Consider the following 18371-nt stretch of genomic DNA (forward strand, 5'->3'; position numbering starts at 1 on the left):
AGATTTGTAAACTATAATAGATTATACTGATCTGGCCTTTTCTACAGGTCCAATTTTCTGCAGTTTGTGTACATGAAATATTGATATTTATAGTAACAGCTGCATGTCAAACCCCACTGAACAAAACACCATGAAAAATTAATCAAAATTTTTTAAGTCTTGACCATTATCATTTGTAATTTTGCCTTCTGATCTTGATGAATACTCATCACGTACATTAATAATAAAATATTAATAAATATTAATAAAATATAAATCAAGCAATGGATATATTTTTTCAACTTTTAGGAATACTAGTAGTATGCCAAGTTTTTTCAAGGACATGTTCATGCTATCAAAACCACTGAATGCAAATACAATTTATTGAAAACCACAATCACTGATGTCATCTCCCTTTGTAATATTTCTTCAAAAGTCCCAGGACGAATCCATCTATTATCTCATCACTGAGAAATTCAACTTCTATCAATATGTTATGTGGACCACAGGGCAGATTATATTGATTGTGTTTGTTAAAAGTTCCACTACAAAGTCAATTGAGTGGAAATTATGACAGCTATGTGGATGCTGTCTATACCTGATTTGCAATTTACTCAGGCTTTAGTGAGGTTGTAGGTAACATGCATTTTAAATCAGCACTGACATCTTTAAGACCTAGTGTGATATACGGATTGATGGTGATCTTAACAGGTTGAAACTGGCACATACATAGGACATTTGCTACAGTATACATGGTCATAAATCGTCACTCTATATAAAACTGATGAAATGAACCACTTTCAAGCATAGTAAATGTTGTTCAATGTTGATATATAATGGCTTGCTGAGGAGAGATCAACTTTGAACATATTTTCTTACATCTTACAATGTAAATATGTCATAAACAATACAGCTCTCACATTTTGTTCAAAAAAAAAAACAGTACCCATGTGTTACAAGTATGAACCACATGAATCAGACAGCAGGCTCTAGGTCAGCTACCCCCTGGACATGTACCCACCTGACTCATATCCCCAACCCTAGTCCTAACTAGTTTACAGGGAAATGTTCAGGGGGTTACCCTCTTGATATACGGTAAAATCAGATACACATTGAGAGGTGTTTGTTATGATTACAATTGGCATTATGGGTACCAGCTTCTTGTTGGATTCTAGTGACTTAAACAATTCAAATTGAGCAACCTTTACCACTCGCACTGGGCAAAAGTTAGACAGTGACCCTCTGGCCTCATAGAGTATTTAGCTTGTTGTAAAATGTTCCTGTTTCATAATCACCATAATCCTATAACAGATGATTCAGTCTGCTGAGATATTTTTACTGCAATAACATTTTAATGACAAAATGTAAAATCAAATAATATGTAAAATGTAATAATAGATTTAACATTAATCTTGTGCTAAGATCATTAAAAGATGCTTTAAATTTATCAGCTGTGCACAGTGCACTAACAGTAATTATATTAATAACCATCTGTGAAAAGTGCACTAATTAATGCTAACTACACTAATTACCATAATATCCCTCCTGTGTAGCATAAAAAAACGGCATTGTTTTTACATGAGAGTAATCGTCAATATTGTTTCACAAATGCTGACTGTATCCATTATTTCAGAAACAGATTACAAGTACACCATACTTCTCATTCCTCTCAACTCAATCAGCTGTAACTTTTGATGTATTTTCCGATCATTTTGCTTTGTTTGTAAAAATTCACATCAAAAGTGGTCGGCATAAAAACTTATCAACAGCCTGTGGTTTATGTCATTAGCTCTTTCACCCCCATATTTCCCCTAGAGGTCCAGCTTTGACACAGAAAACAATGGGATTGGGCAAAACCATGGAGGTGAAAGGGTTACAGCATGTAATTTTATTATAGGTAACTAAATTTTAGAGACTATTAGAAGAAATTGTGAAAAATAGCAGTGCACTTTATACACAGTTCATGTGTCAGAAAGGTTTCTACTTTGGATTTCAATGTACTTTGAGTAGAAAATAACATGTATACTGTTTTACGGCACAAAAATAATGAAAATATTATTATTCTCAAAGGTTGTGGAGATTGTACCTTTAGCCCCTTGAGTACCTTGTATGCTGGCAATTTTGTATCAATGAATTACTACTGTTTCCCTTGAAACCACAAAATTCCACCAAGATCTTACATCTGTTTGCAGTGTGTTTGGTACAGCCATGTCTATTGTGGTAGTCAAGGGGCTGTTTGCAGTGTGTTTGGTACAGCCATGTCCATTGTGGTAGTCAAGGGGTTGAAGCTCAAGAGAAAAGGAACAGTTCTTCTCTGGACAGTAAAGCATGATGTATCGTATGGGTTTGATGTCTTTGTTTTTGCTTTGGTTAACATGCAGTCTCCATAGAAAGAGAGGAATTGGTTGCTATGATTAAAAACCTTCCATTGATAAGATGAATCAATATGCTAGCTACTGGAGGGGAGGTCACCACTGGGTCAATATCATTGTTAACAAAGATAGACAGTATCTTTCTGGTGACAAATTGAAGGGTTATCATTGGGTCTTAATTCGGTAATCCATCTTGTAACTGGTTTGCTGCTGTGATCAAGATAACCATGAACTGAATGTGGAAGGGAATGTTTACTTGGTCCTTAGCAAATCTGTTGTTTAGTGGACAGCCGACAACTATTGAACAACCTTTGGGCTGACCAGAGTGAGGTCCCTGATGACCCTATTTGCAGAAAAATCCACTAATTTACATATTCAAACATCCTCCAAGTAAAGAACCAATGAGAAGTAAATACTAAAAGTGAAGAACATATACGCAGAATGCAGGGTCGGTATTCTGGCCTCTAAGAAGAACCTTTAGGCTGAGGTACGAAAAGTGAACTGATTTCAAAATTGTGCGGAAAACAAGACTTGCATATAGTGAATTAAAAGTGGAAACGCATAACATTGAGGAACAGATGTAAAAAGTGAAGCATAGGGCCAAAGTCCCTGAAGCTACTATAGACATGGATACAAAATTAAGTATTTCCTTACTGTATGAAATTATCTCACTAAGGTCATCCTACGGACAAGTAAACTAAATATTAAAGCTGTCTGACCAGCGGTTTTGAAAGAACAAGCATCTCAACAGTTGACAGAGCTCTGTTGAGTTATGTAGAGAATAACCTTTTGTGACACATGTATTGATGAAGAAGGTGGATATCTTTGATTAACATTGTGAGTTCTGTTTAATAAGTTGAGACTGTACATACTCAGAGAAAGCACACTGAAGAGACAAAGGTTTGAAACTTAAGAAGTTCAAGGTCATCAAAAGCATTATCAGGAATCATGTTACACTTTCATTGCACTGTTTACACAGATTGCATAATTGCTATAAATAGCACATGAGGAATCTTTATACAGCCCAGCTTTACCATAAAAACCCTATCACTTTGACCACTCTTTTAATTGACCACTCTATTTTTTTCCTCAAAAAGTAATTTTATTTTATCCTTACCAAGTCAACCATAAATGGAAATTAGAACTTTCTCTATCTCTATCTCTATCTCTATCTCTATTGACTATTTTGAGCAATTTCTTTTAGATAACATACAGGGCACAATAAATGACGGTTCAGAATATGTCAAAGTTGGGATTCAGGAAAGTTGCCTTTACATGTTTTAATCCTCCAAGATGGTAAGCATTTCACTATGAACTGTCAAAAAAAGTTGAACTTTCTGATAATTCTACACTAAAATTATTTTGGCTTTGATGATTTCCTAATTAATTCAATTATTTAAAATCATATTAATTATTTTTTTCTGGGTGAATTGATAGGGTTTATACAGTACAAGAATTACATACAATGTAAGTCAAATTTTGATCAAAAATGACAAAAAAATTCCTTACAAATACAGATTTGCATATTTCATCACAATTTGAACAAGTCTAAGTTGGGTTACCCCTAGGGACCTGTATACCAAATAACAAAGCTGTCTGACCAGCGGTTATGAAGAAGAAGATTTTTTACCAAAAACACCTTTTTTGGCATTAATTTGCCTATTTTCAACAATATCAAAAAATTAAAAAAATTAGTTTCTCAAAATCATATTTTTCATCTACACAACAAATATCAAATCAGTAAGTACTACGGTTCTCAAGATATTTGAGTGGACGGACGCCTCACAAACGGACATACATACATACATACATACATACATACATACATACATACAGACTGACGACGGACGCCGGACGGATACCCATCCCAATAGCTTCTATAGACTATAGTCTATAGTAGATAAAAGTGAAGGATATGCCCCTTGAAGGTTTCATTATCTGGGTTAATGAAGACTGACCATAGTTGAAGATGCAGTTTCATCATTCCATTGACATACATGTCTATCACCTTGAAAACTGAAGGACTTCATATTAATTCTGCCACGAACACAGGTACTGTAACCTGGCATTCATTTCAATTTAAAGGACAGTTATTAAACTTGGTAAACCAATCAGATCAAGGGAGAGGGCACTATCAGTCTAGGTCAGAACGACTGTTTCAAATTGAATACTACAAGATTCACAAAGTCCCATGCACATAAACCATACACAGTAAAACCTGTCTAAACTGAACAGTTCAGGGATCTGAAAAAATTGTTCAGTATTGAGAGGTGTCTGGTTTATAGAGGTCCTTTTAACATATAGTTCCATTGGAATGGAACTGGGAAAAGGGTTCTCTTTAGACAGGTTTCCAGTTTAGAAAGGTATCGGTTTAGACAGGTTTCCAGTTTAGACAGGGATCGGTTTTGACAGGTTTCCAGTTTAGACAGGGATTGGTTTAGACAGGTTTCCCTGTATATAGTATACTAGAGCATAATCACTTACCATCCTCTCCCGTCTTGACATTAATTGTTTCAGATTTTTCACCTACTGACGATGTAGTGTAGGGCGTCACATAGACCAGATAGTTTGTATTTGGTTCTAAGTTGTCAATAATGTACGTTGTGGTATCAGGATCGATGGCTTCCTGAAGTTCACGACCTTCTGCACGACCTTCTGCAATGAACAATACCACTACAGGTAAACCACACTGAATTCTATGGATATGTCAATGTTGTCGCCAAGTCTAGATCTGTGATCACTCTGTTCAAAGAAATTAAAACTATGAGGAATATGCTTTTTTTTCCCCTTGTTTGCAGCACAAAAAATGCTCTTGCTTTTTACTGATTTCTGAAATGGACAATTCTGACGTCATAGTATTAACGTCATAGTATTAATTCTGACCGTTTCATGGCCGGCTCTATCAGCCAACAAAGTGATTTACAGTCGATAACGCTTAATATTAATAGTTGCCTCTCATTCTTAACTGGCTGTACAATTTCTTTTTAAATTAACTTTCATCAAGGTAACGATGACTACGTCGTGCGCAATACCCACGTAAACAGCACATGCTGTGAGTGAAGCGTCAATGGTTAATGAAAGCACTAATTTAAACTGAATCTCAGTCCAACGTGTGTATTCCGTGTGGATAGCTTTTACAGAAACTGTCAACAGACGTGACACAACACAAAATGGTAAAAGTGCACTACGCTGAATCTCAATAGTTTTAATACAGTACTGTCACTGTCCCTCATTAGCAAAGCTATAGTCGGCCATGAATTTTCTAATAATCTCCGAATAAAAAATCCCAAATATCACTAGATTTTCTTCTGTTTTTACTGCAAAATAATCATTCAAATTGTGAAATTAATTATGCATTATCTCTTGAATACACAATGCGTAGTAAAATTTATGAATCTCAACTGTGTCTAAACAGCACAATCATGATAACAGACTACACTTACCTGTAGCTGGAGTATAATGCACACTATAAGCTAAAATCGTCTCACCAGCAGGTGGTTGGGAAGGAGTCCAGTTTATTAGTAATGAAGTACTGGAGAGTGCATACCCTCTAAGATTCTCAGGTACAGAAGGGCTGTTTCCATCTGTTGCGTAGATAGAATATTGGGGGGAAAAAGATGACGGTCAACTTTATCAGTATACAAACAATATCTTGTGTTATTTCTATTGCAAGGATAGAAAGAAACAAATAAGAAAGTTACAAGGGACTATTTTTTGATAACAATGCTGGTCTGTTGAGGTAGAATGTGCCTTGGGGACAGATATTCAGACTCTCAAATTCTTATATTAATTATCTTTGGCTGACTGCTTGTGGGGGTTTACTTTGAAGCTCTTTGGGTAATTTAACTTTTCCCAGGCTTAGTTTTATGAACATTCAGGAATTTTATTTTTCCCCCGTAGAGATGACACAGAGATGGCAGCCACTTTCCATTTCAAATATCAGTCAACATTGGGTAATTTGTTTCTCTAATACCACAAAGTGGATGGTGACACTCGATTTTTATTCCTGATTTTGAAGAGAATGATTGAAAGTTTGCTTGAGGAAAATTTGAGCAAAAGTTTAAGTCTTTTAATATCAAGGCACAAACTATCTCAAGGTAGTAAGTATACTCATAAGAAGTGAAAGACTTTTGCTGTTGTCTAACTAAATCAACAATAAAAATTAGGCATCACCGTGCAAAATTTTGACACGAAGTTAAAAATTTACCAAACATTTATCAATATTTGAAATTCAAAATGGCCATATCCTTGTGCTAACTCTATGGAGTAGGAAAAATTTTTGATTTTCAAAAAACTGTAACAATGAAAATTTTTCTTATTCCAAAATGGGCTGTCAAAAGTTGTAGACCAGGAAAGTATTGAAAAAAAATTGCAGGTCTAAATATCTGTCCCTGAGGCGCATTATCCCTAAAGGTCACTCCAACAGCATTTTGAAGCAACTGGACTGACCCTCTAGGATAATTTTAATCAGTAAGACTACCACCTGTGGTCTAGTGTATTTTCAGTGTTGGCAGAGAGTACAACACAACATAGGGGGTTAGTGAGCGATATCAAGCTGACTGAGGTATCAGGACCACTACTGTATGTTGATTTCCTGTACCATCAACCAACCAAACATACCAAGGCATTCATAGAATTTTACAAAATGTGTCTCAAACACATTCAACACTACAAAACTGACACAAACATTGGTATTTCCAACTACACTGGTACACTACCTTATCCTGAATATGTATTTGATCTGGTCAATCTCAACCTTGGAGCACTTATAAGTTGCATCTGGATGACTGTTAAGAATTTTATTAAAATGTAATGTTTCACAAGACAAGTCATAGCATTAGATTTGCCTTCAGTCTCTTCATAGTAACTGAAAACTACAGACTGTAAAACCAGGTATCTTATGACTCTCAAATATCCCTCTGCCTTCCTGTGATCTAAATATGAAAGATCTGTTTGGACTTACCTGCTACCACTTTAAGAGACGCACTTGCTTGAACTTGGCCATGGATATTGGTAATGACACACTGATAGAAGGCATCATCGCGGTCACCAGGACTGGAGCGGACACCTGAGATAACCAGATCGCCTTGCAGCTTAACTTGGTTGATGCGGCCATTAATATGAACTGGTTCACCATTCTTCAGCCAGCTTATGCTTGGCTGTGGCTTACCTTCAGCTTCACATGAAAATCTTGCTGTGCTGCCCACTGGTCTGGTTTTTGATGGTGGAATGCCGATCAGCTTTGGTGGGGCTACATACAGACACAACAAGAAGGAATCATCGCACATCAGTGTTTCATTAAGTTTAGGCATTAGCCTCTGCCAGAGGTAGATTGTACACGAGATTTGGATACAATGCGTGACTTCTAGCACAAGCCACTGAGCAAGTGCTACACAAGGCGAATTGCATCAAATCTCCTGCAGAGGGGATTATTGCTATTATCAACATGTATATTCCTTGCATCTTAAAGTGGAGTTCTCTCTACAGCTTGGGCACCTAATTAAAAGACAGTGGATTCTGAAATTCAGAGAGCATCTTTGAATCAAAATTTAAAGCCCCTTACCCAGCATTGTAAATGATAGGTATGAGATTGAAAATGAAAATCACGCAGGCAGCAAGATAACAACGTATGGCAAGCATGCGTCAAATATTGCAATTGGCAGTTCTATCTCTATTTCACAATTTACGCTGCTTTTATCATAATATCTATGATTTTAATCTTTAATTTTTTCATGACTGGAATATTTCTTCGCAATCTAAATATCCTGTGTTTTGGCATGAACATTGGATGCTAGTTTAGAGGCCTGTTTTAGCACTGGTTTATAACGATTACTACTTTACCATTGGCGACAATTTGACTTTACATTTTCTGAGATAATTGTCAACTAAAGCTCTCACAATGCAGAATGTGATGGAAAAGATAATTTTGCAATGGGTCATGGTTATGGAGAACTGACATGTACTCACAATGTACATCAAGTTTCCCTTTCGCGTGTATCACTGCACCGGTATCTGGGTTTTTTGCCGTACACACATACACACCAGAGTCTGTAAACATCAGATCTTCTATTTTCAAATTGGTCAGACCAGTATATGAAACTCTATCTCCTATTGATAACGTCATACCTGCCAATGAAGTACACAAATGGAATATTAGAATCCATATATTTAAGCCATAATGAGTCTTGATAGTCAGAAGATCCAAAAAGTATTGCAAACAACTTCAGTCAGAGTCCAGAGGAACAGGGGAAACCTTTACGATGGGTTTGTCAACCCTTTCATCACAATGGTTTGGCCCAAACTTATTGTTGTTGATGGTATTTGTGGACTATTCACAGGGAATCGGGGTGAACAGGTTAGGTCTGCTGGGGAGTTATTTATTCACTGCTAATTGAAGCACAGACAGTAGAGAAACAGGATGGGAAGCTACCGCAAACAACAAAAGAACTGTGAAGAACGACGAGCTATCTAGTTTGGAATAATTAGAACGTGTCAATCGATTTTTGCATAATTGTCAGCTGGGCGATAGCCGCTGCTCAACATCCGGTAGTTCGCAATGATAAAAAACTTCATTTAACTTATTTTCAGCATGAAGTTGTCATTCAGATTGAAGTCGGATTCCGTCATCCTAAAGATTGATTTATTCCAAGACGCAACAAAGAAACATTGCATTCCTTCTAAATGGGATTATATGGCATTAATAAACGATGAAAATAACATTAAAGTTTAAATTTTGCCACGCTGAAGCGCAACTTTGGCGATCTATAGTCATTATTCAAATCCAACACTGAAGCTGTGGCGATACCGAATGAATTGCGTCATGGTATAGCTTCAAACCTTAGACAATACATTCCAATGTCACGCCTGATCATCATCTTTACTGAAGCTTTTCGCCTTTTTTTGTTAGAGTCTGCAGTTTTGTTTCTACTGTCTATAACTGAAGTAAGCTTCATAGCCTGCTGGTGTGAATAAATTTACTTTCTGCAAACTGAGTATAAACATGTCTGTTGATCTACAGATAACAAATGCAGTTGTCCGGTGACTCTTTGGGTTTATTTTCTGAGAGGTTCATTTGTACACACAGAGGCAATATAACATGAACCTGTGGAGAAATCTTGAACTGTCATTCACTTAATTCATTTCCTTGTTATAATTACAACTATGTGGGGACTTCTGATTTTCTGAAAACAATGTTCCAAACTCTATACAGTATTAGAGCACAGAGAGCAGTATGAGGTAATGGCGAATAGGACTGACTAACATTCGATTGAAATAGCATTTTGTAACCTATGCCATTAAAAAAATGAGAAAAAGGTGTCAGTTCATTAAAAATGCTCTTCATAAATTCCCCAATGGTGGCAATGACGAAGACAGTTGTCAAGTTGGAAAAATTTCAATTAAAAAACCCATTCTGCGGCAACGTCAGCACTTGAAAAACTAGAATAACATAAACAGGATAGCCATATGTTAGTGAGATCTGTGTTATCAACAACTACAATAATCACTTCTGTTCTCTCATCAATTAAAAATATGAAACTCCCAACAGTTCAGAAAACACACCTGCTCCACATTTTAACAGGGTACACTCATCAACAACAACCTCATTCTGTGCATAAATGTAACAACATTTAGTCCAGTCAAAATAGGGTTAGACCCACCACAAATTGCAACAGAATTTTTTTCTTCAGAATGCATTTCAGAGAGGTACCCAGAACAACATATTAAAAGTTTACTCGAATCCACCTTGGGGAAATATGTCTAATTTGCATAAATCAAATATGGCGGCCAACCATCTGACAAAATAACATAATTGGCCATATATCACATGTTAGACAAGCTATTTCAGTGATTTCAAAGTCTGACACTAGTTATTTGGCTCAGGGAATCATTTTGGAGGTATAATGTTTCATATAGGCACTTCATTAATTTGCATAATTCCAATATGGCGGCCAACATTCCTACAAAAGACATTTTCAGTCATATACCACGTATTAAACAAGCTATTTCAGTGATTTTAAAGTTAAAAGTATATTTCTTAGGCATGGACAAACAATTTTCGAGATGCAACGATTTGCATAGGTAATTTTTTAATTTGCATAAATCCAATATGGTGGCCAACATTCCTACAAAGGACATTGTCGGTCATATACCACACATTAAACAAGCTTTTTCAGTGATTTTAAACTTTTAATATTTTTCTTGGGTATGAAGAAACATTTTTAGTGGTTCAATTTTTACAAAGACCCTTTGATAATTTGCATAAATTAAATATGGCTGCCATATTAATGCCTAATGACTTAAAAGCTTCTAATATAAATAAGGGTTTGGTATAGTTTTTAGCACTAGGAAACTATCAAGAAGAAACTGTTAAGTCCTTGGACATTCATTTTTAAAATTTTGATTTTTCTATATATGACGACTGTTAATGATTGTTAGTCTAAATATAACATTGGATTCATCTGTGTACGGCATTTTCGTAATTTGTATGGGTGTTTAACACTGTACAGTGTCAAAACTTGTAATCTGTAATGTTTACTGTTCAAAAAAGACGTGTTCAAAATCTTTAGTTTTTAATTTAGACTGAACCCAGTTCTTATGGATGGGTGCATCTTTATAAGATCCCCTAGATGATAGGCATAAAGTCATCACACACAACAGCAAAAATACAATAAACACAACAAAGCTAAAAAACAGAAAAAATGATATGACCAAAATAAAAAATGCCATTATACACACAAATTGAAACTTAGCACCATTGCAAACAATGTCAGATTCAAAAAAACTTTATGGACACACAAACTCAAAAAAATCTGAAAACTGCATGCTTTAGCAAAGGCTTACGATTAATCAAAACACAGAATCCAACTATTACACAATACAAACACGTACATCTTGAGTCATTTTTCCAAGTGTCATTTTCCAGATGTACATGTTTGTATCGTGTAACAGTTGGATTCTGTTGGGCTGATGAGTTGTTAGAATTAATTTTAAGCCTTTGTTAAGCTTGAAATTTTCAATTTTTGTGAGTTCGTGTGTTGATCAAGTTTTTAAGAGTCTGACATTGTTTGCATCAGCGCTAAGTTTTAATTTGTCTGTATCGTGGTATGTGTTATTTTGGTCACACTATTTTATTTTTCTGTTTTTTTATTATCTTTGTTGTGTTTATTGTAATTTTGCTGTTATATGTGATGACTTCTTGCCTATCATCTAGGGGGATGTACCAAAGACGCACTCGTCCATAAGGAGGGTGTTCAGTCTAAATTATAAACCAAAGATTTTGTTTACGACTTTTTAAAAACAGTAAACATTAAAGATTACATGTTTTACACTGTAGAGTATAAAACACCTATAAAATAAAAAAATGCCGTACACAGATAAATCCAATGTTATATTCAGAAAGAGATTATTATTAGATGACTAACAAACATTAACGGTTGTCATATTTAGACAAAAATCAAAAAAATAATTAAAATTTCATGACTTTCTTACATCTCAATAGTCAACGCACATCAACACATACGTATTTTAATCCGTTTAAAAGTCGTATATGTCAGTCTATCAAATTTGCTTTAAGATTCTTTTCAAAATACAATATATTTTCAGAGTATTTTAACGTATTCAGGTATCACGACACCTATTAAAATAAACTTTTATTCCTAAATGGATCGTTATTGTAAGTAAATTTATAGTACATATTTCCACAGTTTTACAAATAAATGTTCAAGGACTTAAGAAGGAGGTGCACGTTTCCAACACAGTTTTTTCCAAAGGAATATTTCTCTTCTAAGATGACAAGGAAACCCATAGAAACTATTTTGTGAAATGTAATATTTCACTTGAAACAAGAGTATATCCTCATTCTAAAATGGCACGGGCTGGAAGACTGGCACTCAAAAAAGTGCTTAAAATCATGGTTAGCAAAACAAAAATGCCTCTAATTCAAAATGTAAGAATTTTATTGCAAAACAAAAAAGTTGTTTTGTTATATAGCATTTAAAAAACATAATGTGAAAATTTCAGAAAATTTGACCCAGCCAGACAAGAGTTATATTCTTTGGAAATCTTGAAATTCGGATAAAAGGGAAGCAGGAAATCGGGTGATTTACATACATTTGCATACATTAACCATTCTTTATCATGCAACTTACGACTGCTTGCCAAGCTAAAAGGTGAACCTAACCAAATTTTAATCTTGGGTTAACAAATTAATCAAATTGGATTACAAAAATTATTTTGAGCAAAATATGCTGTGCTGGATGCAGTGCCCTCTTAACTTTTTTCTTGATATTCCTAGCGCTAAAAACTCTACCAAAACCTTATTTACAATAGAGGCTATTAGGGCATTAGTTTTGCAGCCTTACTTAATTTCTGAAAATTATCAAAGGGTCTTTCAAAAACATTGAACCGCAAAAGGTGTTTCTTCGTGCTCAAGAAATATATTTAAACTTCAAAATGGCTGAAAGAGATTGTTCAATGACAGAAAATGTCTTTTGTAGGTATATTGGCCGCCCTATTGGATTTATGCAAATTAACGAAGTGCCAAGGCAAATCATTGCACCTAAAAAACATTTGTCTATGCCAAAGAAATATACTTTCAACTTTGAAATCACAGAAATGGCTTGTTTAACCCTTTGACTACTGTAATTTTTTACACCAAAATTTTAATGCAATATTTTACCAATTTCTGTGAACTATTCTGTACGTTTTTTTCATAATTTTGGACCAAATGGATATCATTTTTCATCAGCTACATTTTTTATCAAAATTTTGGCAAAAAGCAGAAAAATTGATTGTGGTACATTTTATAAAGTTGACAAAAATAGACTTTGACGCCCAAAGGGTTAATACGTGGTATATGACAGAAAATGTCTTTTGTAGGAATGTTGGCCACCATATTGGATTTATGCAAATTAACAAATTACCTATGCAAATCGTTGCATCTCGAAAATCGTTTGTCAATGCCTAAGAAATATACTTTTAACTTTAAAAATCACTGAAATAGCTTGTTTAATACGTGGTATATGACCGAAAATGTCTTTTGTAGGAATGTTGGCCGCCATATTGGAATTATGCAAATTAATGAAGTGCCTATATGAAACATCATACCTCCAAAATGATTCCCTCAGCCAAATAACTAGTGTCAGACTTTGAAATCACTGAAATAGCTTGTTTAATATGTGATATATGGCCAAGTATGTTATTTTGTCAGATGGCTGGCAGCCATATTTGATTTATGCAAATTAGACATATTTCCCCAAGGTGGATTCGAGTAAACTTTTAATATGTTGTTTTGGGTACCTCACTAAAATGCATTCTGAAGAAAAAAATTCTGTTGCAATTGTGGTGGGTTAGGTGCCAAAATCTCGTAGATTGACTGGACTAATTGTGTAGTTTATAATTTCAGCATGTTTTTGTCCAGAGCTCTATTACCTGCAGCTTTAAATGGAATTGCAATATTGTTGTTCTGTAGGAGAATATGGTTTCTGGTTCTAAATCATGGAGATATGCCTGGCATTAATTAAACCTGTCAACACAGACTTAATATACATGGTGGCATAATATGTACCATAAACAGGGTGCAGTAATGACCATAATGAGGTCATAGTTGTGACCTTGGCATTGTGAACACCAAGGTGATATTATCAACACTCAGTATATTGTGCAGATCAACATAACTTGAGTTCACTGTTTTTAATTTTTTTACAAAATGTATTTCACTTTTTTCTATATTATAATATAACATGATCAGAAAAACATGAAACTTTGTCCTAGTTTAAGGTGGAACGTGCCTCGGGGACAGATATTCGGACTCTCAAACTTTTACAATTCTTTTCTGATATACACTTGTGGCGTTTCATTTTAAAGCTCTCAGTGTAAGAAAACTTGTCACTGGCTTATTTTTTTAAGTTCCAAAATTTTATTTTACTCCATAGAGTTAACACAGGAATGGCGGCCATTTAGAATTTTAAACATCAGTAAATCTTGAGTTATTTGTTTCTCTAGTACCCCCCCCCCCCCCACCAATGATTTGTATTCTCTTTTTGAATGTGAACGGTTGAAAGAGTCCTTAAGGAAGTAAGTCTTTCACTATCGAAGCACATACTACCTGTAGTGATAACTTTTAGCACTGGATTCTTGAAGTATAACATGTCTCTCACCTTCTCTACTCCATGTTACTTCCGGTAACGGATCTGTTGAAGATCCGCGGTCAGCTAGGCATTCCAGGACTACGTGTGACCCAGCTAACACTGTGATATTTTGTGGACCGGCAACAATTTGGGGTTTCCTTTCCGGATCTTCCGCATTCCCTGATGTGACTGCTGTTGAAGCCAGCTCTACAGCAAGACTTGCTTCATCACTACGTCTTCTATTGGCTATGTTTTCAGCTGTGCATCTGTAGCTGCCTGCATCACTGGCCTGAATATTGTGAATTTGAAGAATCCCTGAGGGTAAAACAACATACCTGAAGAAAAAAACAGAGAAGAAAAGATGTCAATGAAAACACTGAATCATTTTCCCAAAGTAATATCTTATTGCAATTTATTTACTCTTTTTGGGGGATTTTCTTTTATTTGTTTATTTACATATCTTTTTGATACGCCAACAGGTACTAGGCCAAATAACAGACTCTTACATGTACATGAAATAGCTCCTTGAAACAGACAGCTGTAAAGGTTTACACAAACCTTCCTAAAAGAAACTTTGCACCAATCGCTTTCATCATAATGAATAATACACCAAAGGTCACTTTGCAAATATTCAATGTTAAAGAACCAGATGACTTCAGATTGACATACATTTGAGAGTTCAAAAGACGGTTATCCCTAAGTTAACTCTATGGGGCAAAATTACATATACATGTTCAATGATTACAAAGAAGGTGAAAACATAAGTTGTTCCACAAACTGAAAAGCGAATACCAACAAGCAGTAGAGCAGTGAAGTGTTGTAAAAATTTGAGTTTTCAAAGATCTATCCCACATTTACATTTTACTACCTGCAGGATGAACTACTTTTTTCAACATGAAAGAATAATTGGTATTGATCTTTACCAGATACTTGACTAACATACGCTTTCCTTCAACAAGGAGTCTAATTTCATTATTTCATCACTCTGAAGACAGGTGTTTACATTTGCAATTCTGGGCAAAGAATGATAATAAGAGAAATATCAATATTATCAAAAACAAGTTGAAAGATAGCAATATATATAAAATTGCTTGCAAGTTTGTTAATTTGTCTATTTTTTCTGTTCTATCACAGGTGCACTACAAGAAGTGCAATGAAGTTAAAAGTTCAAAAAAAGGGAATGATCATGAAGAAGATTTAGAGAATATAAAATGTGTATGAACACAAAGCTACATGAACCCTTGGAAAACAGCACAGACGCGTGTAGAGTTCAGCTGAACTGAAAATGACACCAACAGTAGTAGTAAAATCTATGTGTCTCCTGTGAGTTCAAGCAGATCATCATCAGACAAGGGTACATCTGCATTAAATTCATTGACCAAAGGCATTGTCTTCTTTCCAGTAGAAGGAGAAATATTTCACAATAAACATATGATAACAGGAACGCGACAAATTTCGTCCAAGTTTTGATGTATTTCATCAGTGTTACATATCAAGCAAACACGTAGGAATGGAATTGTGACCTATGAAAAGTTTTTGAAGTCATTCTGGATTCAAAAGCAGTAAACCACTCCTGCCAGGCCTACTTAGGATTTCGGTCTCCGCACACAGGCACAACCTAACATCATTGGATCTGAACTCAGGGCTTGAGGAGATTAGAGATTTAGCAATTATTTATGAGAAAAGTACATGCATATGCATGGACAAGAAAATATCTGTAGCAAACGATGGAAACAGAGGTTCAATACTGCGGCTTAGCTTGATTATTTAATATTAGGTTTAATACGATGGCCAGAGCATATCTGAAAGTTCAGGTAACACAGAAAAGAATTAGGGCTACTTTAAAATAAGATTTTTATTCACGGGATGAAAAATCAATTGCTAAGCAGTTGATAGTTGGAGAAGAAAATGAACTTGTTAAGGTAATGAAATTAGATCATTAAATCTGTGGACTTAAGATAATTGAATAATTCAATATCTGCTTATGTTTTGCTTCAGAAAACTTTAAATAATTCTCTTAAATAATGAAGTAAAACTCATTTGTCACCATGCAAATGTTGGGATTAGAGAAACACATGACATAAACACTTCAAATTCAAAGCAGTTGACTATGTCTTTGCTAACTCTGTGGGGTTATATTAAATTTTCACAAAACCCACGATGCCAACCGGTTGCTCCCACTGGCTTCACAATGAATCTACAAAGGAATAGCACTGAAAACTTTGAGTGACAGAAAAAATGCCCCTGACCTACAATCCTTTCAACTTTTTACAGGAGACAAACTACAAAATTTATCTGGTACACATCCTTTCCAGCCTATTTTGCCCCAGTACCACTGTTCAATTGTGGTGAAAACAAAACTGTATCGTTTCAAGGTGACCTTCCAGTACATTCAATAGATTCACTATATTTCCAATATGCTGTGATCTATTGTCTGCATTGAGAAACAGATTGGTTTAACTACTATTGACAAAAATGTACATATTTTATGCCATATGAAGAACCAAGTGATTTGTAACGACTATTTCTATTTATATTGTCTAATTTTAGAAACAATGTCAGTTTCATATTAAAACACTTGAGAGTGGGGTTGTAGCACTTTTTTTATGTATGATGAGTTGCAAAGCTATTATTATCCAACTGAAACAACCTATATTCACTGAACAACCAGCAGATGGAATCAAATACAAAAGAACATGTCACCCCACATCATGCTTGTACAAAAAAGCTGGAATAAAATCAGTTCTGGCATGCCTGAGTATTTTGGTATGGCACAGGATATACCTTGATGGAAGGAAGCCCATCTGGACAAACACATCAAATACAATCCATCACAGCAACACTTCATCTGATAAGGAAATGAAAATAAAAAATTCATACCTGGTACTTAGAGGCAAGGCTGTCCTGTCCTTTTCCCAAGTATAAGCTGACTGAGGTATCGAGTCTGAAAAACAACTAAATCTAGCTACACGTCCAATTTCTGCTCTAACTGGTTTTGGCTGCACTGAGAACTTGGGCTTTGCTGCAAACAAAACAGAAAGTAGAGAAATAAGTAACATTTTTTATCGGTGGAGAAACAAGTAATGTTTATTGTTTTGTGATAGTTGCAATAAGATGTATTCTGACATTACTTTTAAGTCTTGTTGGTTCACATAGCGGTATGCATCAGACATTATCATGGCATGTATATAGAGTAATAAGAAGTTATTCACTTTTCATGTTAACAAAATAAATGCCATTAAACATTATATAACCGTATTCAATACATGTCATACAAAAATTGTCAAAATCTACCCTTTCTTTTTCTATTTAACGTACTCTTTCATGACATTGACAGACATAAATCCTTCAGATTTTTAACCTTCAAACTGGACTCAACTGGACTGAATATAAATCAAATACCATATGGTGATATGTCGAAATGAGTAGGACATATACCGTAAAATGCAAATATTATTAACTCATTAGAACACACTCCTGCCATAAACCACACAAATCCCTTATCATTGCGCTGTGAATGTTGTTCCCACTTCACTTCCTCATCAGAATAATTCTTTGCAGAAGATTTGTTTTGGGGATTCGTACAGCATGTCAATTATCCTACTCGACTATCTCATTTTGAAATTAATAAATAATATTGTATCAGAACACAGAAAATGACAGTGTATCATATTTCACAGGTTTCATCATTTAAACAGCCTGTTCTACATCATAACAGCTGCCTCTTTCAAACATGCTTGAAACAAATGCCACATCACTATAAATTTCAGCTTATCACTGTCTTCTCTTTTTTCTGATGCATTTGGAAAAAAACAGGTTGTCAAACAAGTAGATTTTGTCAATTTTTCTTGGACAATCGCCCATGGTGACATGCAATGGTCAAATATCTTTG

The 18371-nt window shown here is 35.0% G+C and overlaps 1 protein-coding gene across 1 annotated transcript in view; it reads right to left on the reverse strand.

Annotated features, from left to right (window-relative positions):
• LOC139117480 (protogenin B-like) overlaps positions 1-18371 on the reverse strand; it is a 91317-nt gene that overhangs the window by 36145 nt on the left and 36801 nt on the right. Inside the window, exons 3-8 of the mRNA XM_070680612.1 lie at positions 17360-17501; positions 14510-14814; positions 8319-8477; positions 7315-7602; positions 5795-5935; positions 4836-5006 (exon numbers count right to left, since the gene is read on the reverse strand). Of these exons, the coding sequence (XP_070536713.1) occupies positions 4836-5006; positions 5795-5935; positions 7315-7602; positions 8319-8477; positions 14510-14814; positions 17360-17501 (1206 nt within the window). The remainder of the gene's footprint in view (positions 1-4835; positions 5007-5794; positions 5936-7314; positions 7603-8318; positions 8478-14509; positions 14815-17359; positions 17502-18371) is intronic.

This window comes from Ptychodera flava, chromosome 18, assembly GCF_041260155.1.
Source record: "Ptychodera flava strain L36383 chromosome 18, AS_Pfla_20210202, whole genome shotgun sequence".
Classification (NCBI taxonomy): Eukaryota; Metazoa; Hemichordata; class Enteropneusta; family Ptychoderidae; genus Ptychodera; species Ptychodera flava.